Source organism: Lissotriton vulgaris, chromosome 7 (genome assembly GCF_964263255.1).
Source record: "Lissotriton vulgaris chromosome 7, aLisVul1.2, whole genome shotgun sequence".
Classification (NCBI taxonomy): Eukaryota; Metazoa; Chordata; class Amphibia; order Caudata; family Salamandridae; genus Lissotriton; species Lissotriton vulgaris.
In genome coordinates, this window is record NC_141695.1 from 43,197,908 (window position 1) to 43,225,686 (window position 27,779).

At 47.7% G+C, this 27,779-nt stretch overlaps 1 protein-coding gene across 1 annotated transcript in view; it reads left to right on the forward strand.

Moving 5' to 3' along the window:
* The window catches only part of LOC147700663 (uncharacterized), a 90,038-nt gene that overhangs the window by 25,815 nt on the left and 36,444 nt on the right, over positions 1 to 27,779 (forward strand). Inside the window, exons 2-3 of the mRNA XM_086929728.1 lie at positions 16,734 to 16,817; positions 18,408 to 18,598. Of these exons, the coding sequence (XP_086785854.1) occupies positions 16,734 to 16,817; positions 18,408 to 18,598 (275 nt within the window). The remainder of the gene's footprint in view (positions 1 to 16,733; positions 16,818 to 18,407; positions 18,599 to 27,779) is intronic.

Below are 27,779 nucleotides of genomic sequence, written 5' to 3' on the forward strand. Positions count from 1 at the left end.
GTGACAAACTTGTTTTTTGGATCTATGGAGTCACCACGGGGGGGTCTGGGTGCTGGGGCAACTTCTCCAATCATCATCAGATTGGCATCTCGGTCATTGATTATTGCTTGATAAGGATCATAGCTGGATTCCTTCTTCCAGTGATCAACCGTCTTACAGATGTGACAAGGTGTAACCTTCTTTAAAGCACTTACGCTGTTTCATGGCATACCTCTTCGACCTCTTCCCAATCCTTCGGCATTCACTTTATATGACGTGAATACCTGTATGTTTATTCCTGCACTTGGTTTGATATCTATTTGTGGACTGGGCAGTTGGGAACCTCTCACACATCCGTTCTGCGCTAGCTGGGTCTGTGTGACCATGGATTTCTCTTTTAGCCCTCTTCGCTTAGTATCCAGAATGTTACTATGGTATTTTGCATACTGGAGAATTATGTCTGTGGGTTTGCTTTGCCAGAAGGGAACCCCTTGCCGATCAGATTGCTAACCTCAGGTCTCAGTCCTTGTACAAAGGAGGCAAGAAACTCTTCCATTTTTCTCCATGCGGGTCATTCTAACCGCTATGCTCCCTGTACACCTGCTTCAATCTCTCAAAGTATTCATACACCGATTCCTTGGGCTCTTGGGGTGTTCGAAATATCTTGGGCCAGTTTATCTCCCTTTGGGTAACCTTGGTCTTAAGATGGGCAATTACTGCATCATATTTCGTTTTGACCAGGGATGATGGTGGATTTGTGTTCTCTACTCTAGGGGGTTCCTGAGTTGGCTAACCAACAGCTCTCTTACATTCTGCCCAAAGGTCCTTAGGAACCACCACTTCGAACAATACATCCAGGTCCCACCACAAAATGTTTGAAATGGTCACTATCTGCTATATCTGCATGCACCATTTATTGGGATTTTCCCACTATATGGGAAGAGAATTCGTGAAGTGGAAAAGATCTGTCTGAGACCTGGGGACATGTACATATGTTCCACTCTGTACCTCTCTTAAGGGGAATTTCTTTGTTGCTCCCTCAGTAATTTATTTCTCGTTTCTCCTCACAGGCTCTTTCTCCCACTTCTCCTTCATTCTTTCTAAGACTACAACTCCCACTCCACTCCAATCTACCCCATTCCAATTTACCCTCCCCAATCCGCCCACCCCAATCTATCCCACACCATTCCAATCTACCACACTTACATCTACCCCACTCTGACTCAATCTACCCCACTCTAACTCAATCTACCCCACTCTAACTCAATCTTACCCCACTCCATCCAATCTAACCCAATCCACTCCACTATGATCTAATCTACCCACCCCACTAAAATCTATCCCACTCCAATCTACCCATCTCTACTCCACTCTATGTCCATCTACCCCAATCCACTACGATCTCACTCACTCCACTACAGTCTATCCCACTACACTCAATCTAACCCAATATACCCCTCTCCATCCCAATTTACAGCACTCCACTCAAATCTATCCCATTTTGATCCTATCTACCCCAGTCTACCACACTCCACTCCAATCCACTCTGATCTATCCCACTCCAATCTACCTCAATCCACCTTACTTCAGTGTATCCCAATCCAACCCACTCACCTCCAATCTACCTGACTCCACTCCAATCTAGCCCACTCCACTCCAATCTACACCACCATCTATCCCACTCCACTCCAATCTACAATAATCCAATCTACCCCACTACACTCCAATCTACCCACTCTATTTTACCACACTCCAATCTACCCAAATGTACCCCTCTCCACCTCACTTCAAATTACCACACTCCACTCAAATCTGCCCCACTCTACTCCAATCTAACCCACTCCAATCTACCAACCCCACTCCACCCAATCGACCCTACTCAAATCAACCCCACCTAAATTGACTGCATTCAAATCTACCCCAGCTACTCGATCCAATCTACTCCAATCTATCTCACTTCACCCAACCGCGCTGCAGTTTACACCACCCACTCTACCCCTCCCCAGTCCAATCTACCACACTCCTAGCTACCCCACTCCAATCATCCCTCCATAATCAATCCCACTCCAATCTACCCCACTCAATTCAAATCCACTCAACTCTAATCTATCAGATCTACTCCAATCTAACCCTAATTTACCCTACTCCACTGTACCCCACTCCACTCTTCACCAACCTACTACACTCCAAATTACCCCAATCCTATCTATCTCACTTCAATTAACCCCACTCCATCTACCCCACTTCACTCTAATCTAGCCTACCATAATCCACCCATTCTATCCCACTCCAATCTACTCCACTCTACCTCACTCCACTCCAGTCCACTGCACTCCAATTTGCCCCAATTTCTCCCTCTCAACTCCAATCTTCCACCATATACCCCACTTCATTCTATCCCGACCTACTCCACTCCAACCTACTCACACCAGTCTACTCCACTTCACCCCAATCTATCACTATTTAATCTATCCGACTCCCCCACTCCAATCTACTCCACTCTAATATACCTCAATCTACTTCACCCGTCCCAATCTACCCCCACCACTCTACCCCAATTTACTCCAGTCCACACTATTCCGATCTACCCCACTCCATTCTATCTACGCTACTATAATCTACCCAACCTACCCCACTCCACTCTATCCCAATCAACACCAATCCACTCTACCCTATTCTGCCCCACTCCAATCTACCATGATCTAATGTACACCAATCCCCTCCTACCCAACCTACACCACTCCAATCTACACCAATCCACCCGACTCTACTCTATACCACTGTACTCCCCACTGCACTCTATTCTAATGTACCCCAATCCACTATAGCCTCATCTGCCCCACTCCAATCTACCCCACTCCACACCACCACACTCCACACCGCTAATGTTTAGCCATGCTGAACAGCCAGCACACTGATGTACTACCTGGCTAAAACACATTGCCCAATCCAATACCTCTCGCATTGGTGAGACCTATTGGCTTTGCCAATGCTTGTTTGCCATGCTAGGTGATTTGTGGAATTGAAATGATCATGTTACCTCCTGGGACAGGAGTTCCAGGGGCTTCTCCCTGCGGAGGGTTTAACTCAGACATGTTTGTGTTATCTGATGATTGCAGTGGCAACTGGCATTGATTACGCGGGAGGGGGGCGGTCGCGAGGGGTCCCGGGGGGTTTTGCTAAGGGTGTCTCGGGGAGGCAGGGGTCGCGGGGAATTCAAGAAATAAAATCTAAATGTACCTTTCCACCTCGCCGGTTCCTGCATCTTCTCGGCTCCTGCTCTGCTTCCCGCACAGCCAGGGGCTAATGGGGTGGCCATGTGATCCATGCAGGCTGCATAGCAGCCTGCATGGAGAAGGGCAGACTGGACTGTTCCCATGAGGCACAGGGTCAGAGCTGATTTGCATATAGCCAGTGTCTAACCCAGGGTGGTGTGGAGTGCAAGAAAACGATGGATTTAGGCCCAGATCCTTGTACTGGGGTGAATGTATGACATTGTTCTACATTCTGTCCATCAACTGTGTTTTTTGGAGAAGGGCAGAGTGCACATGACTCGTTTGGGCAGCCGGAGAGGGAAGCAAACCACTCCTCCACTGCCCTGCTCAAAAAGCAGAGCAGCTTTGTCCCCTCGTCCGCCCTCAATGCTTAAAGGAAACATAAAATGGTAATAACTTATAGTTATTACCATTTTATGTTTTGGCTTTCTCGCACTGCGAGAAAGCAGTGGTGCAACGCTCCTCTGCCCTAGTAGAGGAGCCACCCCTAGATGATTGTGATTTGGCCAACTCTGTGGGTGTTGAGGTCTGGACAGGGGGTGGAGCAGTAGTTTCAGTATACCTCGGAGTAGCGCTAGTCCGCCGTATGCCGGTGCTGCATTATAATGGGGTGGTCTTATTCTAAGGAGTTTGTCTCCTGAGCTTCCTCCGCTTCACTCTATTTCTGCCTTATTCTTCAGTTGTCTTTCTCTAAAGGCTTTTCCTTCTCTGTGTCTTTGCTATCTATCTCTACCACTTCTGCCTCTCATCACCCTGTGGGCTTATTTGCTAATGAGACTTATCATGGACTTTTAATGCACACATCTTTTTTTTCATTTGAAACCCGCCCCAAAAGATTTAGGGCCTTAAATTGTGTGGGTCTGGGCTAGGGTCTCAAACCGTGCATTCTCCTTTTTTCTATTCTCAGTATGTGGAAAGTACCACTTAGTGGGAATCACAATTCCACATCTTTGACTACATATTTGTGCCATTGGCTAAAACATATGCACACGTGTAACTCTCTCTTCCCTGCCAATTCCCTAGCTGCTGTGCTTTCACGTGGGAATTTCTCTTTCTTATTTTCATCTTTCTTCTTTTTAGAAAAGGGATTTCTCATCAATGGTCTCAGTCACTCCTCATCCCAAGCTCATGCATTCAACGTAACACTGAATTCACGATCTGCCTACCAATGCCAGTGCATCTCTGTCAAAGGTCACTCTATTGTAGCGCAACTTCAGCGTTTGGCAGCTAATCCCTGTGTGGAACCTTATGACATAAGCACCTGTATATTGCCAGGTTCTCCGGAACTATTTTTCTTACAGTTAACGTTTGCCTGCTTCATTTAAGCAAAATTTCTACAAACCGAGAACACTACCCACTCACACGACACAGGAGATTGCTGTACTCAGCATGCTCCCTCCTGTTTACTAAGGATTGAACAACCTCCTGAAGGAAGTGACCCGATGAGGGTCACCCGCGACCACCTCTCAGCCTTCCATACAAATGAAGAGTAGGTTAGACAGTAGAGAATACAAACGAAAGTTATTTATCAGTCACACACTCCAGTGGAGCCCAGTCTGACCAGCCTCCTTAGAATGCTGTAGAGGGACTGACTCCAGTCAACATGGTAGTACAAGATATACATTTCCAGCACCCCTAAAAAATGCCCAGACTGGAATTTTCCAGTCTGGGAGCTGATGAACAAAGGAGGTACAAAAGGACGAGCTACCATCCTGAGACCGGGTACATGCTATCTTAGTTTCAAGGTTACTCTGCCTGAGCCTGTCTCTCTGAGAGAGGATCAGGGCTATCTACTGAAAAAGGCATGCAAAGAAAGAACAATCTATTCATTAGTGCAGTGAAACTCAACCCTGAATAATAAATAAGAGAAACAATCACAGCTGCTTTCCGCTGAGGCAGACAGTATCAGTCAGAAACGTAATTTCGTTCATAGTACAAAATGGCGCCGCAAATGCTAACTTAACTCGCACAATGGTAGAAGGAGTTGGCTAGACCCATTCTCAGTTCAACACTCAGAGCTCATTTAATAGACTTGCACAAGAGAAATAGTAAGTCCCTATCTTGGTCAGACTGATAGCACCTCACATGAGCAGACAAATTCAACAATTTAAGAAATCTTTCTAAGGTACGTTCTTCAACTTTGTGCCTTATGCCCTTTCGGTCCCAAAGGTCAAAAAACATAATCAAAAGGACAATAATTCCTACAATTCCAAGAACCAAGGTCGCTTTTTATAGTGAATTCAAAATCCATCCACTGCATTTCACTGCACCACTCTGACTACAACAACCAGCGGGCTCCGCTTCACACCTCACTTCTCATTCATTCTTCGCATTCACATAAATCCCTGTTGATAATCACTTCGATGTGGGGTACTGCAACAGCCACCTTGTCTTCGGGAATCAAAAACGGGATGGGGGTTGTCAATTGGAATCCCGGGGCAAAACACCTGAACCATGAAGGTTCCGTAATCGGCTCTGTAGTCAATATACCTCATACAAGTAGGTCCATTTAGTGATAACTGGATCCAATTGGCACCATCAGCTCAGCTACAAGATCTGTTGGCATTCAAATCTGTCTTCCTGGTACTTGCCTAATGCGCCAATGGCTTAGACTGGGAGCAGTGTAATCACTGTATGTATTTGGTGTTCCCTGACGTGACCCGTTTCTCAATTGTAGACTTTACATATCAGAATAACGATGCAACATTCTCTATAAGAACAGCAGACACAGGCTAAAGCTTAAAGTTTTACATAGAGAATTAAATGCAAACATACTTAAGATAGACCATCAATCAGTTAGTAGAATAGTATATAAGTCTCAAATCCAAAGAACTCCGCAAAGTTCAATGGAAAATTCAGCATAGATTTTCCTTCGAAAGAGGGGAAGAGGTGTTCTCTCTAACAGTGTAAAAGCAGGTCCTTTTATAGGACTTTGGAAAAGCATATCATACATTCACTACACAAGAACATGGATCCCAGGATTTGCACCAATGGGGAACGAGCAAGATGAAACATTTTACTAAAGAATACATTTGAAGATGCTCTCATTATACAATTACATTAGATTCAGAGGTTCTCCGAGTCTAATCAGGTAAAGCATGAGCTGATAAAAAGTATGTACGGCATCTAGGGACAGCACGTTGACCATGGCTAGGTATTTCACGTCCAGCATGACAGAGAGCTTCAGTCTTTCAGTGTGAATGCTCCCAATTCTTTATTGCAGGAAGGAATACAGCAACAGTTTTTCTAGTGTTGCTTTGGAGCCATTTGAAGATCTTCCTTGGCACCTTCTAGTTGTGGACGCAGGATGCAGTGATAGTGGTGACTTGTCCGGTCGTGTCCAGTTTGCTGTCTGTGATTATTCTGAGATTCCAGCTGTGAGTGATGGGTGTGGGTTCATGTTCAGCTGGCCGCGAGTTGGAGTCCGATGGTGCAGTGGTTTTGCCAAAGATTACTACTTCTCTGTTGTCAGTATTGAACTTGAGAGAGTTGGCTTTCAACCAAGCAGTGACTTTGGTCATGCAGGCAGTGAACTTGTTTCTTGCATTTGAGCTCTTATCTGAGAAGGAGAGCATGAGTTGCATTTCGTCAGAGTATGAGAAGATGCTGTTGTGTGTGTGGATGAAGTTGGTGGCAGGGATTATATTTATGTAGAGAGGGTGGGGCTGAGCGATGAATCTTGTGGCACTCCTCAGATGAGTTTGTGGGCTTGCGAGAAATAAGGCACAAAGCTAACAGTTTTCTATCCGATGTGAAGGAGCAGATTGAGTGGAGTGTGTCCTTTGCTGCCAATCACAAGCAATGCCTAATGAGCATGGGGTGTGATACCATGTGAAATGCTGCAGAGAGGTCCAGAAGAATTAAGGCTGCCGTCTCCTCTGTCAAGGATCATGTGGATGTTATCTGTGGCAGGCATGAATGCTGTTTCTGTACTGTGGTTGGGCATGAATCTGGACTGTGTGGCATTGAACAGCTGGTTGTTGCTGAGGTGGTCGGTAAGTCATTGTTTGATTAGTTTCTCTGAGGGAGATGGGTCTAGAGTTGGAATGCATGGCTGAATCAACGCATGCTTTCTTGAACAGTGGCATGAGAGTGGCATGTTTACATTTGTCTGGGAATGTGGCCGAGTTGAGAAAGGTGTTGAGTACGGGTGTTAGTACTTCACTGATTGGTAGGGGTCTTAGTTGAAGGCTAGATGGATCCCTCAAGTGGATGGTCTTCATGGCAGCAGTGATTTAAACTGTGGTAACGGCGGGCCACAAGGTCAGGGTTTATTCTACGGTCGTGATGTGAAGTTGAGTCGCAACAGTGACAGAGTCCCAATGAGTGTCGAAGATACTGTATATGGAGGTGATTTTCCTACAGAAGAATTCAGGGGGATTGTTACAAAAGTCTTGTGAGGGGGTGATGTTGCTTGAGGTGGCAGGTGTGCAGTGAATCTTTGATGATGGAGAAAGAAGATTTCCTTGCTGCTGTTAGTGCCAGTGTTGATTTGATTTGCAAGAGCCATGCACTTGGTGTTCTTTATCTGCTGGGGGTAACATCTTAGAGTTGATTTGTTGATGTTTTCATCTGTGTTGTCTTGCCTTGCTCTGCATTTTTGCTCCCGTTACTTGCAGTGCTGTTTCTTCAGCCTGAAATCTTCTTTGAAATAAATGGTCTGTGGGCAGGCTCTTGCCATTGGTCTACACTTGAACGGAGACAGGATGTTGGCACAGGTGGTGATCCAGCTGTTGAGGGTCTTGATGGCTTTTGCAAAGTTGCTGGTGTGCATCGGCTGGTGCATTAATAGCACAGAAAACCACTGCTCTTCTATTATTTCTTTCCGGCTGCAGTTGACAATTCTGGTGCTGGTAAATCTTTGGGGATGCGGGTTGGGTATGCTACAACTGGCATGGGTATGGTTTGTCCAGGTGATTGTTGCTGGTTTGTCAACAGTGATGTTTCTGATTGAAGAGGAAATAGGTGTCCAGTGGTGTGGTTGAGTTTGGTAATGTGCTGGGTGAGGCCAAGGGTTGCAAGGCTTTCTAGAAGGGTTGGTAAGTTTGGGTCTGTGCTTTCTTCTAGCTGAAAGTTTATGTCTTCTAGGAAGAGGACTGTGCTGGCATTAATGATGAGGTGTGCATCGAAGTCCTTGCTGTCACTTGCGAAATTGGTGCAGAAACATGGTGGTCACTATCCAAGGATTCTATCGAGGGAAAATTTGGCTGTGATGTGTATCTTGAATGTTCTATGTCGCTTGTGGGGGTGTCTGTATAGGTGGTGGAGCTGATGGTCACTTTGAACATAATGGCAACTCCACCTCCTGGCTTTTGCCTGGCAATCTTGTAGCCAGCGGGGATGGCTTTAGAGATGTCCAGTGCAGAGGTTGGGTTTCCATGAGGAAGAGCTAGTCAGGAGTGTGGTCATGCAGTAGGTCTTCTATCTCTGTGGCATGTTTGGTGAGCAGGCTGGTATTGAGGAGCATGAATGAGAGTATGACATTTTGTGTGGTTGATGTTTGGTCTGTGTCAGCAAATGGGGTGTTGGGTGATGTTGCCATGGGAATGATGGGTCTGGGGTTTGGGGGAGTGCATGAGAACTTGCAGGAGGCACATTTTATTTTTTGTGTTTTATAGAGCACAAACTTGACCCATTAAGTTATCGGAGCGCTTTACAGGGATCATAGAAATGTACAGTGGGGATGGAATCACTAAGTATAATAGATAAAGAGGGGGCGGGGGGGCTGGATACATAAGGGATAGAGGACACGTATGTACAGATTACATTTATGATTACTCAAGAGAAGGCTCCAGGATTCTTGGTGAGGTTGTCCTTCTCAGTATAGAGATGAGATCTAGCTGTGCCACAATTCAGGCTCAGAGTGACCAAAACAATCCTGTCTGGATGCTCCTCTGCCTTTGCAAGGGCTAATGCGGTTGATACATTAAATTAAACCCATGCCTAAGTACCTGAGCTCCGGCCCGGCCAAATCTTGTTTATTCTACCCACTCAGGGGTGTCGCATAAAAGACAACTATCCATAACCTAGTTTTCACAGAGTACCAGGGACCTTCTACAGAGTGTTCAAAGAGACAATAATGTGTCTACACAGAAATGTACATGTGAACGACTATTTTCTGAGTACACTGATGTGTAAATAAATGTGTTACAAAGGTCACAGTTTATAAAGATGTCAACATTAAACGTAAATATGTCTAATGGAAGTGTTTGTACCCAGGACCTATGCAATTACACAACACACTTGCTCATACACTAGGATGCAGTAGAGCGTTCCCGTATTCGACCCCGAAGCTCGTGTTGCCTGAGAGGTGGATACGGATGTTCCCATTACTATAGCACAGTAGCACTACTTCTGCGTACATTTCATGGCCCTATCCTCAAACTTAAGGCTCTGCCTTATCTATTTCAAATTCCTCCACACAGGAATATTTTCTAGCTAACGTGTATAAAATTTCCAATTCTATTAAGGACTTGAAGGCGAGGATTATGCTTTCTCTTTCTTTGCTGTTTGTTAAACTTTTTTACAGCAACCAATTAAAATTCAATATTTAAAAAAAATACAATTTCAATTAAACCATTGGTGACGTCATCCTCAGGCACCGAATCAGGTCATGCCTTTGCCAATATAATGACAGGACGCCATATCTATTCCTCTTTCTTTGCCAGCGAACAGTCTTATAAACTTGAGTATCCTGAGAACTGGTTGAGCTGGATGAACCCAACTGACCACTCGACTGTCAAACCTGGAGTGAAACCTCCTGTCGGAACATCCAAACTGCATTTGGAACCAAGGATTATTCTGCTGAAACTTGATTATTTTTGTTTTTCTGCTCAGGAACCATGATTTCCACTAAGGAAACTAATCAGGATCAAACATGTCTCGATAAAAGAAGTTCCAGTTCTTTTTTATGACACCCACACAATGGATTTACTGTTGCATGACCTTCAGCTGGATATCTGCTCAGTCACAGAACTCTGTGTCGACAACGTACATTCTTAATGTCGCGCAGATCTGTTTACCTACAGCAACCCTGTCGTCGGTCACTTCTGACACCACTTGAGAACACTTCTTCCATGTTGTATGGTAAGGTGCGGTGAGCGGGCCAGGGTTCCTGCCACTGGGGGTGATCAAGGTGCGGACTTGCACAGATGGGCTTGCCTTTGGCACACAGGGTGTTGTGGGTGGGAAAACAATGATTTCACTTCTTGTGTAGATGGATGATGAAAAATCCAGTGATGTCTATTCTTGTACGGATGATTGAGGGGAGATCCAGTGATGTCTCTTCCTGTGCTTATGTGTGATGGGAAATTAAGTCCTCTTGCTTGGATTCTTCTTATAAAGACAGATTTGGCGGGAAATCAGTGATGTGACTTCTTTGAGTAAAACATGCCTGCTATCCTTTGAAACTCAGGAATGTTATATTGCTATGAACTCATCCAATAAGCACGTGGCTCTTCTTTAGGTTTGACTTTCAGAGGATAAAAACATTGAACACTCTTGGTTTAATTTTGAAGTGAGAAGTTGGATAAAACATTTAGTTCAAGTTGTACTCGTATTATTTACAATAATTATAATTGCCTGGCTGTGTTCTTCTTAGACTGGATCTAGAGGGATGCACAGGTTTTTGAGTGTAGCATGGTGGTAGAAGCATACAGTGTTTTGTAGTGATTAAAGTATGGCAAGACCTTTTTACTTGTTACATATGAATGGTGACTGCTATCTTAAACTATGCTAGATAAGTTTGTTATACTTTGTACGAGTGCCTGAGTGAACTAGTGGGTTCTATTTTCAAAGCCCCTGACCTATTCATATGCATAGGATAGATGTAAGGTTGCTTTCCCAGACTGGGAAAATGTATTGCTGACAGTTCATAGACCGGTTGCAGGGAAAAAACACAGACACTGTAGTGTAGATGAAACAAGCTTACCTTTAGAATTTGTATTACGTCTTTTTGATAACGTTGATTAGTCTGCTTGAGACAGCCATTTGCAGGACTAAACAGAACAGTGATAGGTGGTATGCTGTAATTAATATTAACCACTGGTCATTACTCTGGGTCACATTCCAGTCCATGTTTTTTGCCCACATTGCAACACAGCCACTTCAGATTAGGCCTAGCCATTTGCAAATCAGCCTTGATCCTGCTCCAATAGTTACAATCCACGTAAACTGCCAAATTGGCTGAGATTATTGCAAGCGTTCCTTCTGTCACTTTGTTGTTATTGCAGTGGATGCACTAAGTACGATAGGTATACCTAGACGTCGGTCCTGTGCTCACTGAGTTCAAGCTATACCTCACTGATGAGACCTAAGTAGTTTAAAACCACTCTAGATTGCTTGTTTTCCCATCTGGAGCTTATCTGATCTGGTGGTTTTGGCAGGACCAAGATTGATATGCTTTATGTGGCTCTCTGTCTAGGATGAGACAGTGGGCGAAAAACAATGGTCTAAAATGTGGCCCAGACTTCCAGTGGATGAGTTTAATCAGACAATCAATCAATCAATCAAGCAATCAAGCAGTCAGGGGTTTGTAAAGCACCTTTACTCACCTGTGAGTGTCTCAAGGTGCTGGGGGGGCTGCAGAACCGTCAGGTGAGGCGGTTCAGTTGTAGAGCCTGCTTGTAGATTGTTTGCCAAGAATAAACTCTAGCATATGATCTGGAAAGAGGTAAAGTTCAGGTCGCTTCTTGAGATGTTAGGATTGGCCGAGTGTGTGTTTATAACCTCACAGTCCATGGCAGCCCAACGGACATCAGAAGGAAATGAAGCCCGAGACCGCCTTAAACCATGGTCTAGCTACCTGCCAGAAAGTGGAAAGCAAGGGGGCTTGAGAAAGCCTGAAGAAGGACTGAACCCAAGGGGAGGCTTTTGTACCTAGAGAGGATGATATTACTGCCCTGAGCTAGCCAGATGACACGCTACAGGAGGACCATCCCAGGCACAGCTGTAGAAAGAGCAGAGGGAGAGCCCAACTCTTGAGGGCCTACAGTGGCAGACCTATTCCTAGACAATGGTAACAGTTCTGGTGATCTCCACCTCCATTGGAAGAACAGTATTAGTAAGCCTGATGTCCCTGAGCATGTGTCAACCTGAGCAATAAGGACTTTCTTCTAAAGTTATCTCCCATGAGTGGTTTGGGGTTGAGAACAGGGCCTTATGTTAAAAATAGACCTTAGAAATACCCTGAAAAACAAAGAACACACAGAACTTTGCCAGTTATACATAACCTACATAAGAATAACTTGCACCGCTGTCATGCATTGCTTATGAACTCGCACATTACATCACTAATAATGTTGGAAATCTAGGACGGTGAAAATTTAAAGATGTCAGTTACTTATAACTTGCAAATTTCAGTATGTTTTTGGTTTTAAAATGGTAGTGTTTTTTTAGAACTTGTTTAGAGTGACCACAGAGAAGGGTCTGCGTATTTCCCTGGCCATACCTCTGGGGTGGGCATACAAGCTCTGCAAAGGGAAAGAAATGGTCTGCAATCTTGGTTGTGGGTAGAAAGGGGCACTGTGGGTTTGTTTTTAGTAGGGCACACGGGAAATGTTGCAATACTGAGTGAACCATGGACACTTTTATTGGTTAGGGATTGTTGGAATGGAAAAATCCTCTGCATGGTGAAGACGTGTACCTCTGTCCTGTGTGCCCAACTGCACTGGTGTCTGGATCCTTAACGCTGATTGTTTTTCTCATCGGCGAACATGGATCATGCATGCATAACGTGACTTAGGACTGTCTCACAGATGGCAGTCTTGTTGGACCAGGAGGGGTTCCCAAAGCACTACCTTCATAGTGGTGGAAGGATACTGCCTTGACCTGGAATCAAGTAGCACGGATGTGGTGTTGGCAGCATATCGTTCAGGGCTCAGTAGTAGTGAACAGGGACATTTTATGCTGGCGTTCACTCACCTTTTTGAAAAATCCACTGCTATGTGCTTTACTAACCCTTGGTGTGCATCAGGTAGGATATGGAGTGCTCCACAGTGTGTGCCCAGGGAAAACATGCTGTTTGTATGTGTTCTTGTGTGACGTTTAACACATGAAGGGTGAATTGTTGTGCAGCACGCACACAGTGAATGTGTGTTCTGGCAGTGTGTGTGATTGTATACAACTCACCCTGGTTAAAGATAACTTTAGTGCTGAACAATGCGCTCAGATTGAGTGTGTGTACTGGATGCATGTGTACATATAAGGGTACAAAGATCAGAGGTAACAGTGTTGGACCCAAAGTGTGCTGTGAATGTACACTGAATGAGTATGCCTGCAATGGTACCTTGCATGGAGGACACTGGGCTCAATTTTGGGCAGCCGAGGCCTGCCTGGTGATGACAAAGTGAAAAGAGCAATACCCCAGACAGATCCGTGTTTTGCTGCATTCCTGTTAGATTAGAGGGACACACATTGGAAGGAAAAGGCAGATACTCCCTTTACAATTCAAAGACTGCTCTTTGATTCAGTGATAGATCAAAAGGAAGGTAACTGGACACATCTCAGGAAGAAAGATGGGGCTCATAAGAGAATCATAAAGAGTAGAGATGGGGGTCTGGGATGAACCTTCTAATGTGAATATCAATGTGGCAAACATCTGTGTATGAACTGTGAATTGTGTTGTGGACAATCGGCTTCGGAAACATGCTGCTGGGACAGACATCTTTCAAGAGGGAAGATCAAAAGTAGAAGTGCCTAAATCACATTTGGTGACAGAAAATGACTAACAGAAGGGAAGGTTGAGTCCCCAAAAATGTCTAATCTGCCAAGCTGCCAGATGGGCTGTGTGAGAAGGGAAAGTTCTGCAAGACTTTTGCTGGAACCAGGACCAGGACTGCTAGTCTTCCTCCTGGGTGAGGGGGCATTACCCCGGGAAACCAAGACTACCTTCCCTGGAGTACCAGCTCTTGCCTGTTTGCCAAGACCAATGTGACCTTTAAAGAAGATTAGGGAGTTGCAGGGAGCTACATTCAGTATGGAATCTTATTGTGAAGACCAACTTTTCCAGATGTGAGGATTTGGCTGTGCCGCAATCTGACCATAGCAGGATCTGCTCTCTGGAGTGCCAACACTGAGGGCACCTGCTGTAATGTTGAATGCTGCCGTACTGCAGAAGCGGGTCAGACTTGAACTAGGGCCTTTGGGGCCCTGGGAGATTATTTGTTGAAGGTGCTGCAGCACCGTAGACACTTTTGACTAAAATCCTAAAGAGTCAAAGAGCACTTTTGGTTTCAGCCTGTTAGTTTGCATTCCCTGATGCGACCCCAATGATGAGAGAATAACCCTGAGCATGTTACACACAAGAGGGTAGTGCATGGAGTCATACGACAACTAATAGAGCCCTGACATCAACGACGATTGTGTTGTTGTATTTGGTTGTCACATATATTTGAATGTGTAGATTTAGAAATAAAATACTACTTTTTCTTTCAAAAGCATGCATTTGCCTGGACGTTGATTTCTTGTTCATACTGTTTTGCACTTTGAGTTTTGAGTCACATTCACTGAATTGTATCTACATGCCCCTCTGCAGGAGCTTTGATTGCTCAACTGAACTACGACTGGAAGTTAAGTGCAAAAGGGGTGCCTGGTCCAGTTGAGAGGGATCCATAGTAGGTCGGGCCCCAGAACATCAAGAGCTAATGTTCTAAACCACCATGATTGGGCCCAGTCACTTGTGCATGCTGGGTGGCCCTCTGAAAGGGGTTCTGATAGGGTGGGTCCAGGAGCACCACCACCACAGCCTTGGGCCAGCAATAAATGTGACATCCACAGTACCCTTCTCAGATCACTGCTGGATGTGTGGAAGCTCAGAAGAGGACAGAACCTGTTCTCTGAGACCCAAGAAGAGCCCTAAAGAACTGGACCTGCTCTTCCTCTTATACCAAGGACAAAGAAGTGGACTTCAAGGATTGTAAGGTTGACCTCATGTTCGAGCTACAAGAGACCTTTCCTGCAACTACCCAGCTCACCAGTTCCAACTGGACCTACCTGTCATGGACCATGCGTCTAGCCTCTGCTTTAGAGAGTCTTGACCCTCAAGTGCTGTTCCCAAGGTCCTGGTACCCTTGATTGTGCCAAAGTGTTTTCCTCCTTACATCTCCTGAAACATGGGACTTGGAACTTTTTGGCCTCCATAGACCTCCACAGGACCGGTGCCAACCCACCCAGTCGATCTGCCCTAGTTGCTTTGTCGCTGGGCTAAAGACTCAGATTTCTCTGGCTCAGAGATTTTCTACACCTGCAAGTCTGATATTGCTGGTCTTATGGAGAATGTATCAGGCCTTGCGGAGCCCTGTTCGGCCACAGCCTGCAGCCTTGCCCTGCTGGAAGAATCCAAGCTACCAAAAAAGAGACTGTAGAAATCTTCAAAGTGCAAAGGTGCCAACATTATCCGTCCAGCGAGGGAAATTCTCAGGGCACTAAATTAAAATGTATCCCACTCTGAGCTTCCCTGACAAAATTCAATGGCCTTACCAGGACCTCATCCAATGACTGTCAGACAGTGCTGCATAAAAACTTTAAACAGTACTTCAAAGCAACGACTGGCAGTTTTTTGCCATGCCATCAAATAAACCTGGGTTAAGCCCAGGTTTATTTTGTGACTAGTGGTTCACCCTGACAAGTTTAGTGATTAATATTGATGTGGGATTTCACCCTTCACAACTAAGGGCCCGATTATGATGCGGTTTGGAAATCTTCCTGACCAAATTGGTTTGGAAATGGTTTCCGACCCACTCGAATCAGGAGAGTTTGACGGTCCAAGTACGATGCATCCAGATACGATTTGATTGGACCCCCGTTGACTTCAATGGGAGCATTTGTTCCTAACCGCATCGGAATTGGGCCATCTGTCCGGAAGACACGTTCCTGATCCGATTCAGAGGGATCAAATGCCGTTTGCAGGCCTTGCTAACCACATCGTAATCGGGCCTTAGGTGGGAATGCTTTCTTAACCGCATCGTAATCGGGCCCATATACTCGAATTGCTTACACTCACTTTCTGGTAAGAGGGACAAGATTTTTCCATCACACTCTAAGGCTGTGCAGTCTTAGGCGCTACACAAACCTTAAATTTAATCTAAATATAAACTAAATATTGAAAGACCATAAGATTGGCAGGATATGTTCGATTCCATCATAAGGTACAATAATAAAACAAATGTCAGAGATGCCTAACTAAATCGCAGTGCGTGTTTAGGTCGGTTAGTCTGGCCTGCCTCTGTGCATTGCACCTGTGGTATTAATGCGGTTAACAGTCTCTAACCTGACAGCCATCGATCTAGATGCCAGTGTGGCATTCATCTTTTTTGATTTGATATCTTGAGAAAAGCAGGAGCAATTGGATTTATAAATGGAAGAGAATGTGTAAATTATCTTCAGTGTTTCTGTTTGAGATTATAACCAAATGAAGAAATTACAAATAACAGCCTTGCCAATCCTCCATGCCTGACTTGGTGTCATTTCTCCTTTTTTCAGAAATCTGGGACAGCGTCCTCTTCTGGAGGTGGACAGCATTTCTTTTCTTTACTCTTTCTCTCATCGAGCCTGTTTTCCTGCTCCGTAAGTGTCTGAGTTCAGCATCTGCCTGCTTGTGTAGTTTCATAGATGTGTGATTTAGAGGCTTAAGGTTTACAGCAAAGAGGCATTTTACACATAACATGCAAAACTTAGAGGCATATGTACAAGCTCCTATTGCCACGGAAACGTCACTTTTTACGACGTTCCTGTGGCGATAGGGGCTTTGTCCTATTTACAAGGCAGCTTTAAGCCACTTAACACCGCTTAACACTACCTTGTAAATAAGGCCCCTTTTCACGCTATAATTAGCATTAAAGGGGAGGGCAATAGGTGTTGCGATGGGCACTCCATAGCTAAACCCATTGATTCTGACACTACCTCCTATTTACAAGGGTGGCTTAATTATGTTGCAGCGCCGAATTAAGACCAGGGCACTTAAACAATCTTCCCTTCAAGGCAGGCACTGTGGCCTGCGTTGGTGCTAGGCTGCTAAGTTTAGCGTCAACACAGGGGGAACGCAGACCTGCACCGTACTGTTGTAAATATGGTGCAGCCTTTCGTTTCAGAAATGGCAGAGTGCTGCAATCAGACAGGATGGCTAATGCCTCACTCCGCCACTTCCCTTGTACATATGCCCCTTAACCCCTTAAGTGCTGCCTCGGTGAATTGGCCGACGGCAGCACTACCTCCCCAGTGCTGCGCACGACCATTGGACGTCCATTCAGCACTAGTTCCAATGGACAGCGCAGCACTGGGGAGGGATGTTTAATAGCATCTATGAGGTTAATTTTTTGCCTTTGGATCACTTTTAAATGTTTCATGCATTTTTATTTATCACAGTAGTTTATATTTCTACATTCTAACTCCTATGATGTGAATAAGCCCTCACTATCTTGTTCTACAAATTATCCTATTTTATTTTTCATGTCTTCTGTTATAACTTTTCTACTTTTACCTTCGTACTGATTCCATTCTTGAGTGTAGATGATCTGAAGATGAAGAAATCGCTCATTGATTATTCTGTATCTCTTTTATTGGTGTTCATGAATGTAATTCCCTTTTTAAATAGTTTGGAAGAATTATAATGTCTTGTTTGCCATTCACAAGTTTTTATTAATAATTGATATTAACCCCTTCACTGCGGCGGCTATTCCGCCGCAGTGCTAAGGGGGAGGGGGGGCGCGCGGTGCTCCCGTTCTGGTGACGGAACCACTCCTTCACGAGCCTCGGGTGAGCTGTGCTTGTCACAAGCACAGCTCACCCGAGGCTTGTGACGGAACGGTTCCGTCACAAGCACAGCTCACCCGAGGCTTGTGACGGAATGGTTCCGTCACAAGCATGCAAGGGGTTAATTAAATGAATTTAAAATGTATTATAGTAATTGTGTAATTACATTTTCTATGTGTTGTGGTGTTTATAGGGGTAAAGGGTGGGAAGTAATTTGTGTTTAATTAATTAATATAAATCTAAAAAAGAAAAAAAGCTTATATGAAGTGTCATCTCAGGTTATTTATTTGATTTTGTATTTGAATGTTTTATCAATGCCAAATAGATATTTTCGCCATTCTCCAAAAATTTATATTTTGTACTTTGATCTAATGTTTCTGTTAGAAATAATTACATCTCTCTCAGTATTTGCAGCTTCGCACTATCCACCCTCTGTGCCTTCAAGTCGGATCCAAACCTCTCCTGGTCACGATGACAGGGTGTCTTCTATGAACAACTACTTTTGGAACCATGTGGAAACGACTTGGAACATGTCTTCACGGTTGTGTTTGGAGAATGGCGGTAGCCTTGCAGTGCTCCATGATGAGTTGAAAATGGTGAGCTGGAACAGCGCATTCACACTGTGTGCATTAACTTAATGTAGATGTGACATTTACAATGAAGTGTGGCTGGTCTCTCCAGTGAGTTGTTGGGTTTGCGGCTCATAAAACTGACCTTCTTTTCCCTTATTGTACGCAATCCAACAGATTGAGGAAGTAGATTTTGGATCCTTGCAAATTGAATAATCGGCCTTAACAAACTTTTTCAATATATCTCTTTTGATGCATCTCTGTGACTCGAGATCGAAACATCCAGGAAGGGTCCCTCACATGCTAGCCTGCAAATTCACTAATGTTCTTTTACTTTTAACCAGTTTATCCCAGGCCCCTCACACTTTAGATAGTGTTTTCTAAGAGAAGTCACCTAACCCCCCCTAAAGGTGAGGTGAATAAACATGTTACTTATCTTTGAACCATGGTATATTCATGTCTATTCTCTTACCTAACATCCTTTAAGGCAGAGGTCTTCAATCTGTGGTGTGCGACCCCAGGGGAGCCGTGGAGTCCTGTGAAGGGGTCGTGCATTCCCCAGCCTCACTTGTGCCTGGAATCCAAAACATTTGCTTTCATTTTGAAAAATGACAGGAGTTCTGTAACGGCTTATTTCGATTGTTAAAATGCTTCAGCTGAAGTTTCCTTACGTGAGTCTCCTGTGCTGTGAAAAGCCTTTCTGACAGGGTGCCTGCTTGACAGAATCAATCAATCAATCAATCATGACATTTGTAAAGCACGCTACCCACCCGGAGGGGTCTCAAGGCGCTGGGGGAGGGGGGTATTTTACTGCTCCAAAAGCCAGGTCTTGAGTTGCTTCCTGAAGGAGAGATGGTCCTGGGTGAGCCGGAGGTGGATGGGGAGGGAGTTCCATGTCTTGGCTGCCAGGTAGGAAAAGGATCTTCCTCCGGTGGTGGCTCTGCGGATTCGTGGAACGGCGGCGAGGGCGAGGCTGTTTGATCGTAGCTGGCGGGTTGGAGTGTAGAAGGTCAGGCGGTTGTTGAGGTACTTGGGGCCCAGGTCGTGGAGGGCCTTGTGTGCGTGGCTGAGGAGTCTGAACGTGATCCTCTTGCTGACGGGGAGCCAGTGTAGGCCTCTCAGGTGTCCGGAGATGTGGCTGTGTCGGGGGATGCAAAAGATAAACGTGGGGAGGGTCAAAAAGGGCTACATTTAACGACCAAGACCACTCACGCCCTAATAATGACTATCAACACACAAAAAAGTGGCCTGGTCAGGAAACTGTAAGTGTGCCGCAACTGAACTATAACCCCAAGGCCATTAGTAACACTAGAAGTGATGACCCAGGTCTGATAAGGAAATTCCCATCAGCCCACCCATTTGGTGGAATGTCGTCATGTGGGAGATGTCACCAATCCAGATCTCAGACAGTGCACCTAGTCATGGTGCAGAGATGGATTATCATGGTGTGAATACAGACCACTGGGCTTCACTGGTGATGCTAATGGGGTGCAGTGCAAGTGGAAAAATTAAAGTGAAAAACGTAAAGGTAAAATTGACTCCAAGGGCCAAAATTAATTTTAATCAGTATGGCGCTCGGGTCAAGATTAAAAATTGCCAAAATAGTTTGAAATAATAACTATATATGGGCAAAGTGAATGAAGGTCGACATGTTTCAGCTGTATTGACTGTTGGTCTTAGCTTTCTTCAGGACCATTGGGAAACTGCGACTGCAAATCAAAATAATAATACACGCTTATGTACATTGGATAAGTCCTACCAGTTCCTCTGAGCCCAGATGAATACTGTAGGAAGTCCAGAACTTTATGTATCTCCCAGCATTATGTGGGAGTATGCCTCACCTCAACCGGTACCCACTCGGGAAAAAGGGAGGCCCCGCTCTGTCCGTCGGTACCTCGACACTGGCGTCCGATAATGCTGGGAGATACATAAAGTTCTGGACTTCCTACAGTATTCATCTGGGCTCAGAGGAACTGGTAGGACTTATCCAATGTACATAAGCGTGTATTATTATTTTGATTTGCAGTCGCAGTTTCCCAATGGTCCTGAAGAAAGCTAAGACCAACAGTCAATACAGCTGAAACATGTCGACCTTCATTCACTTTGCCCATATATAGTTATTATTTCAAACTATTTTGGCAATTTTTAATCTTGACCCGAGCGCCATACTGATTAAAATTAATTTTGGCCCTTGGAGTCAATTTTACCTTCACGTTTTTCACTTTAATTTTTCCACTTGCACTGCACCCCATTAGCATCACCAGTGAAGCCCAGTGGTCTGTATTCACACCATGATAATCCATCTCTGCACCATGACTAAGTGCACTGTCTGAGATCTGGATTGGTGACATCCACATGACGACATTCCACCAAATGGGTGGGCTGATGGGAATTTCCTTATCAGACCTGGGTCATCACTTCTAGTGTTACTAATGGCCTTGGGGTTATAGTTCAGTTGCGGCACACTTACAGTTTCCTGACCAGGCCACTTTTTTGTGTGTCGGGGGATGTCCAGGATGATTCGTGCGGAGGTGTTCTGGATGCGTTGGAGTCTTTTCTGAAGTTTGGCTGTGGTTCCAACATAGAGGGTGTTTCTGAAGTCCAGTCTGCTGGTGACGAGTGCCTGGGTGACCGTCTTCCTGGTTTCGGTGGGGATCCACCGGAAGATCTTGCGGAGCATGCGCAGGGTGTTGAAGCGCGATGATGAGACGGCGTTGACTTGTCTGGTCATCGAGAGGGAGGAGTCCAGGATGAAGCCCAGGTTACGAGCGTGGTCCGTTGGCTTGGGAGTGGTGCCCAGGGCAAGGGGCCACCAGGAGTCGTCCCAGGCGGAGGGTGATGATCCCAGGATGAGGACTTCAGTCTTGTTCAGTTTTAGGCAGCTGTTCTTCATCCACTCGGCGACGTCTTTCATCCCTTCGTGTAGGCTGGTTCTGGCGGTGGCGGGGTCATTGGTGAGGGAGAGGATCAGCTGGGTGTCGTCAGCGTAGGAGATGATGTTGAGGTTGTGTTGGCGCGCGATGGCTGCGAGGGGACTCATGTAGACGTTAAAGAGGGTTGGGCTGAGTGATGATCCTTGTGGTACGCTGCAGATGACTTCGGTGGCCTCGGATCTGAATGGGGGGAGGCGGACTCTCTGGGTTCTTCCGGTGAGGAACGAGATGATCCACTCCAGTGCCCTGTCTTGGATTCCGATGTTGCTGAGGAGCTGCACTAGGGTGCGGTGGCAGACAGTGTCGAACGCTGCGGAGAGGTCCAGGAGGATGAGGGCTGCTGTTTCCCCGTTGTCGAGCAGGGATCTGATGTCCTCAGTGGCTGCGATGAGGGTGGTCTCGGTGCTGTGGTTGGCTCGGAAACCGGACTGCGAGTGGTCGAGGGATCAGTTTGTCTCAAGGAAGGCGGCAAGCTGTCTGTTGACGGTCTTCTCGATGACTTTGGCGGGAAAAGGGAGGAGCGAGATGGGGCGGAAGTTTTTGAGGTCGGTGGGGTGCGCTGTTGGTTTCTTCAGGAGGGCGCTGAGCTTGGCTTGCTTGCAGCTCTCCGGGTAGGTGGCGGTGTTGAAGGAGGTGTTGATGATGTCCCGGAGTTGGGGTGCGATGATGGAGTCGGCCTTGTTGAAGACGTGGTGGGGGCAGGGGTCGGTTGGTGATCCGGAGTGGATGGTGTTCATCGTGCGGGTGGTGTCTTCGGTGCTGACTGGGGTCCAGCCGCAGAGAGTGGTGGTGGGGGACGTTGTTTCGGAGGTTGGGTGCATGGTCTGTGTGCCGAAGCTGTTGTGTATGTCGGCGACCTTGCTGTGGAAGAACGAGGCGAGTGAGTCGCAGAGGTCTTGCGAGGGAGTGATGTAGTTGTTTCCGGCGCTGGGGTTGGAGAGCTCTTTGACAATGCTGAAGAGGTCCTTGCTGTTGTGGGCGTTTTTATTCAGTCGTTCTTTGAATGCTGTCTTCTTGGTGGTGCGGATCAGCTGGTGGTGTTTGCGGGTGGCATGCTTGTGGGCAGTCATGTTGTCTGTTCTGGTTGTTGCGCCAGGCTTTCTCGAGGGTGCGGCAGTTCGTCTTGGAGTTCATAAGTTCGTCGGTGAACCAAGAGGCTTTCTTGCTGCCGGGTCTGCTGGGAGGGGTCTTCAGTGGTGCGAGGTCATCTGCGCAGTTGGTGATCCACTGTGTGAGGTTGCTAGCTGCTTCGTTGGGGTCCGTTGTGCTGGCGGGCGGGTGCTGGCTGAGGGAGGTAGTGAGCTGGTCGGCGGTGATCTTGTTCCAGCTCCTGCGAGGGGCCTGTTGCGGGTTGTGGTGGGTCGTGGTCCTTCTGAAGCTGAAGTGGACGCAGCTGTGGTCAGTCCAATGAAGTCCGGTGGAGTGGCTGAAGGAGCTGTATTTGCTGGAGGAGAAGACTGGGTCAAGCGTGTGGCCGGCGTAGTGGGTGGGGGAGTTCACCAGTTGCTTGAGTCCGAGGTTGGCGAGGTTGTCCAGCAGGGTAGTGGTGTTGCTGTCGTTGTTGTTCGCCACGTGGAAGTTGAGGTCCCCTAGGAGGATGTAGTCAGAGGAGGCGAGGGCGTGCGGGCTGATGAAGTCTGCAATGTTTTCGCTGAATTGTGTGCGTGGTCCTGGGGGTCTGTAGATGAGGTTGCCTCTGAGGGTCGTCTTGGGGTCAGTGTGTATCTGGAAGTGGAGGTGTTCGGCGGCGGTGAGGGTGTTGTCGGAGTTGGTCGTGATGCGGATGGTGTTCTTGTGTACGATGGCGATGCCTCCTCCAGTCTGGTTGACGCGGTCCCTCCGTGTGATCTTGTATCCGTCCGGGATGGCGATGGCGATGTCGGGGGCTGAGGAGGCGTTCATCCAGCTCAAATGCAAATGTGCGCTATTAATTAATCTGCAAGTGTAAAGGGAGTTTGGAACCTGGTTCTGGCTTTAAAGATGGACAAAGATTTGGGTTTTAAGTGGTAGTGCACAGAGTTAATAACTTGACTGTGAAGTGCATGCTTTTAATCATAATTGTATTTACATAGCACTTAGTACCCCTAAAGAGGTGTTGAAGGGACAGTTATGTAAACAAGAAATTGCATTACGGGGGGCGTGGCCAAGATGGCGGCCTGAGCAGTCGCAATCCGCGGAGGCTCCTCTTCCCAAACCCCCAAGGTGATATTTTCAAAGCACTTCCCAGCCTTTGCAGGCGATCAAAAGCTGCAGGGGAGATCCGGTATTGATCCAGACCAGAACGGCGGGAGCAGGGGGCTGCGATACAGTCCCGCGAGCTTTGACCGCCGCCATTGGCGGCTGGAGGACCGGAGCAGGCGAGGCCTTCCCGCGTGAGCAGCCGGGGTCCCGCACTACGGCCGGCCAGGGGTCGGGCCAGAGAGCAACAGCCAGTGCGGGTCATAGGAGCTGAGCGGAGACCGGGGCCCGAGATCTGAAACGCGCAGCCAGTTGACCTGCGGAGCAGAGGACAGCGCCTGGTTGCAAGACACACACCGGAGGCCCGGAACGAGACATCCACCGCAGCCTGCCGCCGGCCCAGAGAAAACGGGGTGAGAGACGGGCGGCCTAGGCGCGTGTGGGAGGCGCATCGGGGGGCGGCCATTGAGCCCCCGGAGCTGACAGGGCCTGCCCAGCGATAGTGGCGCATCACGAGACCCGGTGAAGGTCAACCGGACGGCATAGCGGAGGCAGGCAGTGGAGGGTGGCTGAGGCCCTGGCGGCCAACGGCTACGACAGCAAGGTGTGAGCGGGAACACTTTGGAGGCTCCAGTGAATAGAAGTCAGACGCATACGCTGAGATTTCAGTGGTCGGCGGTGGGGTGGCGAGGCGAGGCTCCTACGGATGAGAACGGTGATCGCAGGGAGAGAGAGCGGCCTAGGCCATGTGGGACGTCGGAGGTGAAGGTGAGGGCCTGAGCGGCTGCCTGGCAGACAGAAACAGGAAAACGCGGCGACGAAGCCAAGAGATCCGGACACGAGGTGACCGGCTCCGGGGGGCATACATCAAGCCCCCTGCGGTAGACTCCAAGGCGACACGACCCCAGGGAAGCCGAGTACACCCTGAAAAAACGCCGGCGAGGACATAAGGCGGCGGGACCGGGGCCGGTGGGCCGGGGACACCAAACGTGAGAGCGGCCACGCCATCGACCAAGACAGTAACCCGCCTCAAAGGGCCCGCCGCACAGACCCCCGACATAACCCCGGTGGGGCCGGAGCCGACACAGCACCGCGACGAGTTCTCCACCTAGCAGCGGCCATTTGCAGAGGATTCGCGGCACCCTCCGGCTGCACTATCATACAAGTGAGCACCAACAATGTCCTCCACGAATCGAAGAGGGGGGCGCACCATCCCCGAAATGCTATCCAATGGATCACACAAGGGGGAGAAAAGCCCGGACAAACCAGCGCCACAGTCTCAACCATAAGATAAAGACAAAGACAAAGACCGGGACGAAGGAGAAGCTCCCGCAACAAAATCGTTCATGGAGACCCTGTTTGCGTCTCTGAGAGAGGACATTCAGACCCTGAGGCAGGATATGGCAGGCGGCTACAAAGAACTACGGCGGGATATAGACATAGGAGAAAGGATAGCGGCGGTCGAGAATTCGGAGCAATCCAGGAGTGGGGAGGTGGAACTCCTGCAACAAGAAATCATCAGGCTCCATGAACAACAAACAGACTTACAGGCACACACGGAAGACCTGGAAAACCGCTCCAGGCAAAATAACATAAGGGTTCGCAATGTGCCTTCTAAAGCGGAAGGGGGGACATCACGGCGTACCTGCAAGATCTGTTCCGCGAGATTCTGGGTGAGGGCGAGGACGTAGACATTCGCATTGACAGAGCCCACAGGGTGGGCCTTGCGCTCTGATCGCCCGCCCCCCCACCGGACATTTTGGCTTTCCTGCCAGACTACCCCTTGAAAGAACGCATCTTGAAGGCAGCGAGGCAATTGCGGCCCATTAACTTTCGTGATCACATGCCTGAGCTTTTCCAAGACCTGTCCATGATTACACTGCAGAAGCGACGAACATTCAAGGTGGCAACTACCTTCTTAAGAAACAATGGGGTTCCATACTCCTGGGGCCACCCCTCAGACTGATTTTCAAGTGGAAAGGGGCCCTCCATCAGCTCAGGTCATTAAAGGACACATGCAAAGTTTTGGGCATCCCCCACGAAGAAGAACCACCGGACGATGATTTCAATCAACGATTCTCCCGCCCAAACTCTTCACAACGGATGAGAGACGAATGGCAACAAGTGAAACGCAGACGCCCACCCCAAAAAGGGTTCAAGCCGGACCCCAAGACCGTGGCACAAGAACATGAAGCAGCTATACTGGAGGTCTCCAAAGACACCAATGCCGATTCATAGGCACACAGGAACGGAGGTACCTACATGCCTTTCAGTAGCATTGCCGGGGGGTGGCGGGGCTGGGGGGCCTCGGGCTCGCCATGGACACGCTTTCCAACTACCAGGCAATATACCACAGGCCTGGACTGTTGTTGAAGAGGCCTGGGACAATGTTCACCAGTTGGGGTTTTAAAGTTGGGGTTGGGGCAAGGAGGGAGGAGTGGGTGGACGGGGGACAGGGGACTCGGTGTGTTCGATCAGATCAGGAGATACACAGGACAATATGGGGCAGAGCTAGGCCAGGACTTCAGCAGGTAGTGCATACACCTCCCAATGGCTGAGAAGCCCATCCAAATTCTCACCCTTAACGTCAAGGGGCTAAACAACCCGATCAAAAGGAGGGCGATTATTTCTTTCCTGGAACATTCTGGGGCGGATATCTGTCTCCTCCAAGAAACACACTTGCTGGCCAAAGATTATCACCGCATGAAATCCAGGGCATTCTCACAACAATACTACTCCTCCACGACTGAGAAAAAGGCAGGGGTGGCCATCCCGGTAGCGCGGCACTTTAAGGGGCTAATAGGAGACAAAGTGGCCTAAATCAAGGGCAGGATACTAGCCCACACGGTACAGCAGGGGGCTTTGTCATTTACGGTGGGGTCACTCTACACACCAAACTCCAAACAGGAAGCCTTTTTAAAGGGAGCACCATCTGACACACTTACCGGGGACGCCAGACACATACTGATTGGGGGAGACCTCAACCTGGTCATGGATAATGGGCTAGATAGATCAGGAAAGAGAGCTGGCGACTCAGGGGCCCTTTCCACAGCGGGAAAACAATGGCTAGCCGACAGGGGGTTGGTGGACGAATGGCGAGAAAAACACCATACAGCCCCAGGGTACACTTTCTATTCCCACGTGCACCGCACATACGCCAGAATTGACCATTTCATTGGGTCCGCTGATATGTCCCCCATGGTGAAAGATGTAGAAGTTACCCCAGCAGCACTATCGGACCACGATGCAGTGATCCTTCAACTGAATGTCCCACATACACATTGTCACAGAGGCAGATGGTGCCTTAGGGAAAACATACTTACCCGCAAAGAGGTTACGAAGCAATTGTCCCAAAGTATTACTGACTACCTGAGCCGGAATGACACAGGGGAGGTGACTCAGTAAACCGTCTGGGGAGCACTAAAGGCGGTCCTTCGTGGGGAGATAATGGCGATCACTGCGGCGGACAACAAAGAGCGTAGAGAAAGACGGCAGGACCTGGCGGAACAGGTGTTGGAGCTAGAGAGGGTTCACTGCCGGACAGAGGTCCAGAGAATCTGGCGTAAGCTGAAGGCGGCCAGGGCGCAACTCGCGAGCCTAGACTTGGACCGGGCGGAATATGCTGCACCCGCCTCCGCCATACATATTACGTGGGGGGAGACAAGCCTGTTGGCCAGCAAACTGAAGGCAAAAACAGTCCGCTGAAAGATTCCCCTTATTAATGTAGAAGATGGGGTGGAAGCTAGAGAGGACGATCGGATCGCGGAGGCCTTTAGGGCCTTTTATGCCAAACTGTACGCGGCAGATCAGGACTTGGAGCATGAAGCAGGCACCGCATACCTAGAGACCGCAGACGTGACAGCCATAAACTAAGCTAGTGTACTGGCATTGGAGGCTTCGATCCGCCAAGAGGAGGTAATATCGGCAATAGCAAGACTCAAACCGCTGAAGGCACTGGGACCAGACGGCTTTTCCGCTGGCTTCTATAAAACGTTCTGCCCCTTGCTAGCGCCGGTATTGACAAACTTATTCAACTCCTTCCAGGGCCTGGGCTCGATCCCGCGAGAGATGTTGGAGGCAGACATTATAGTCTTGCC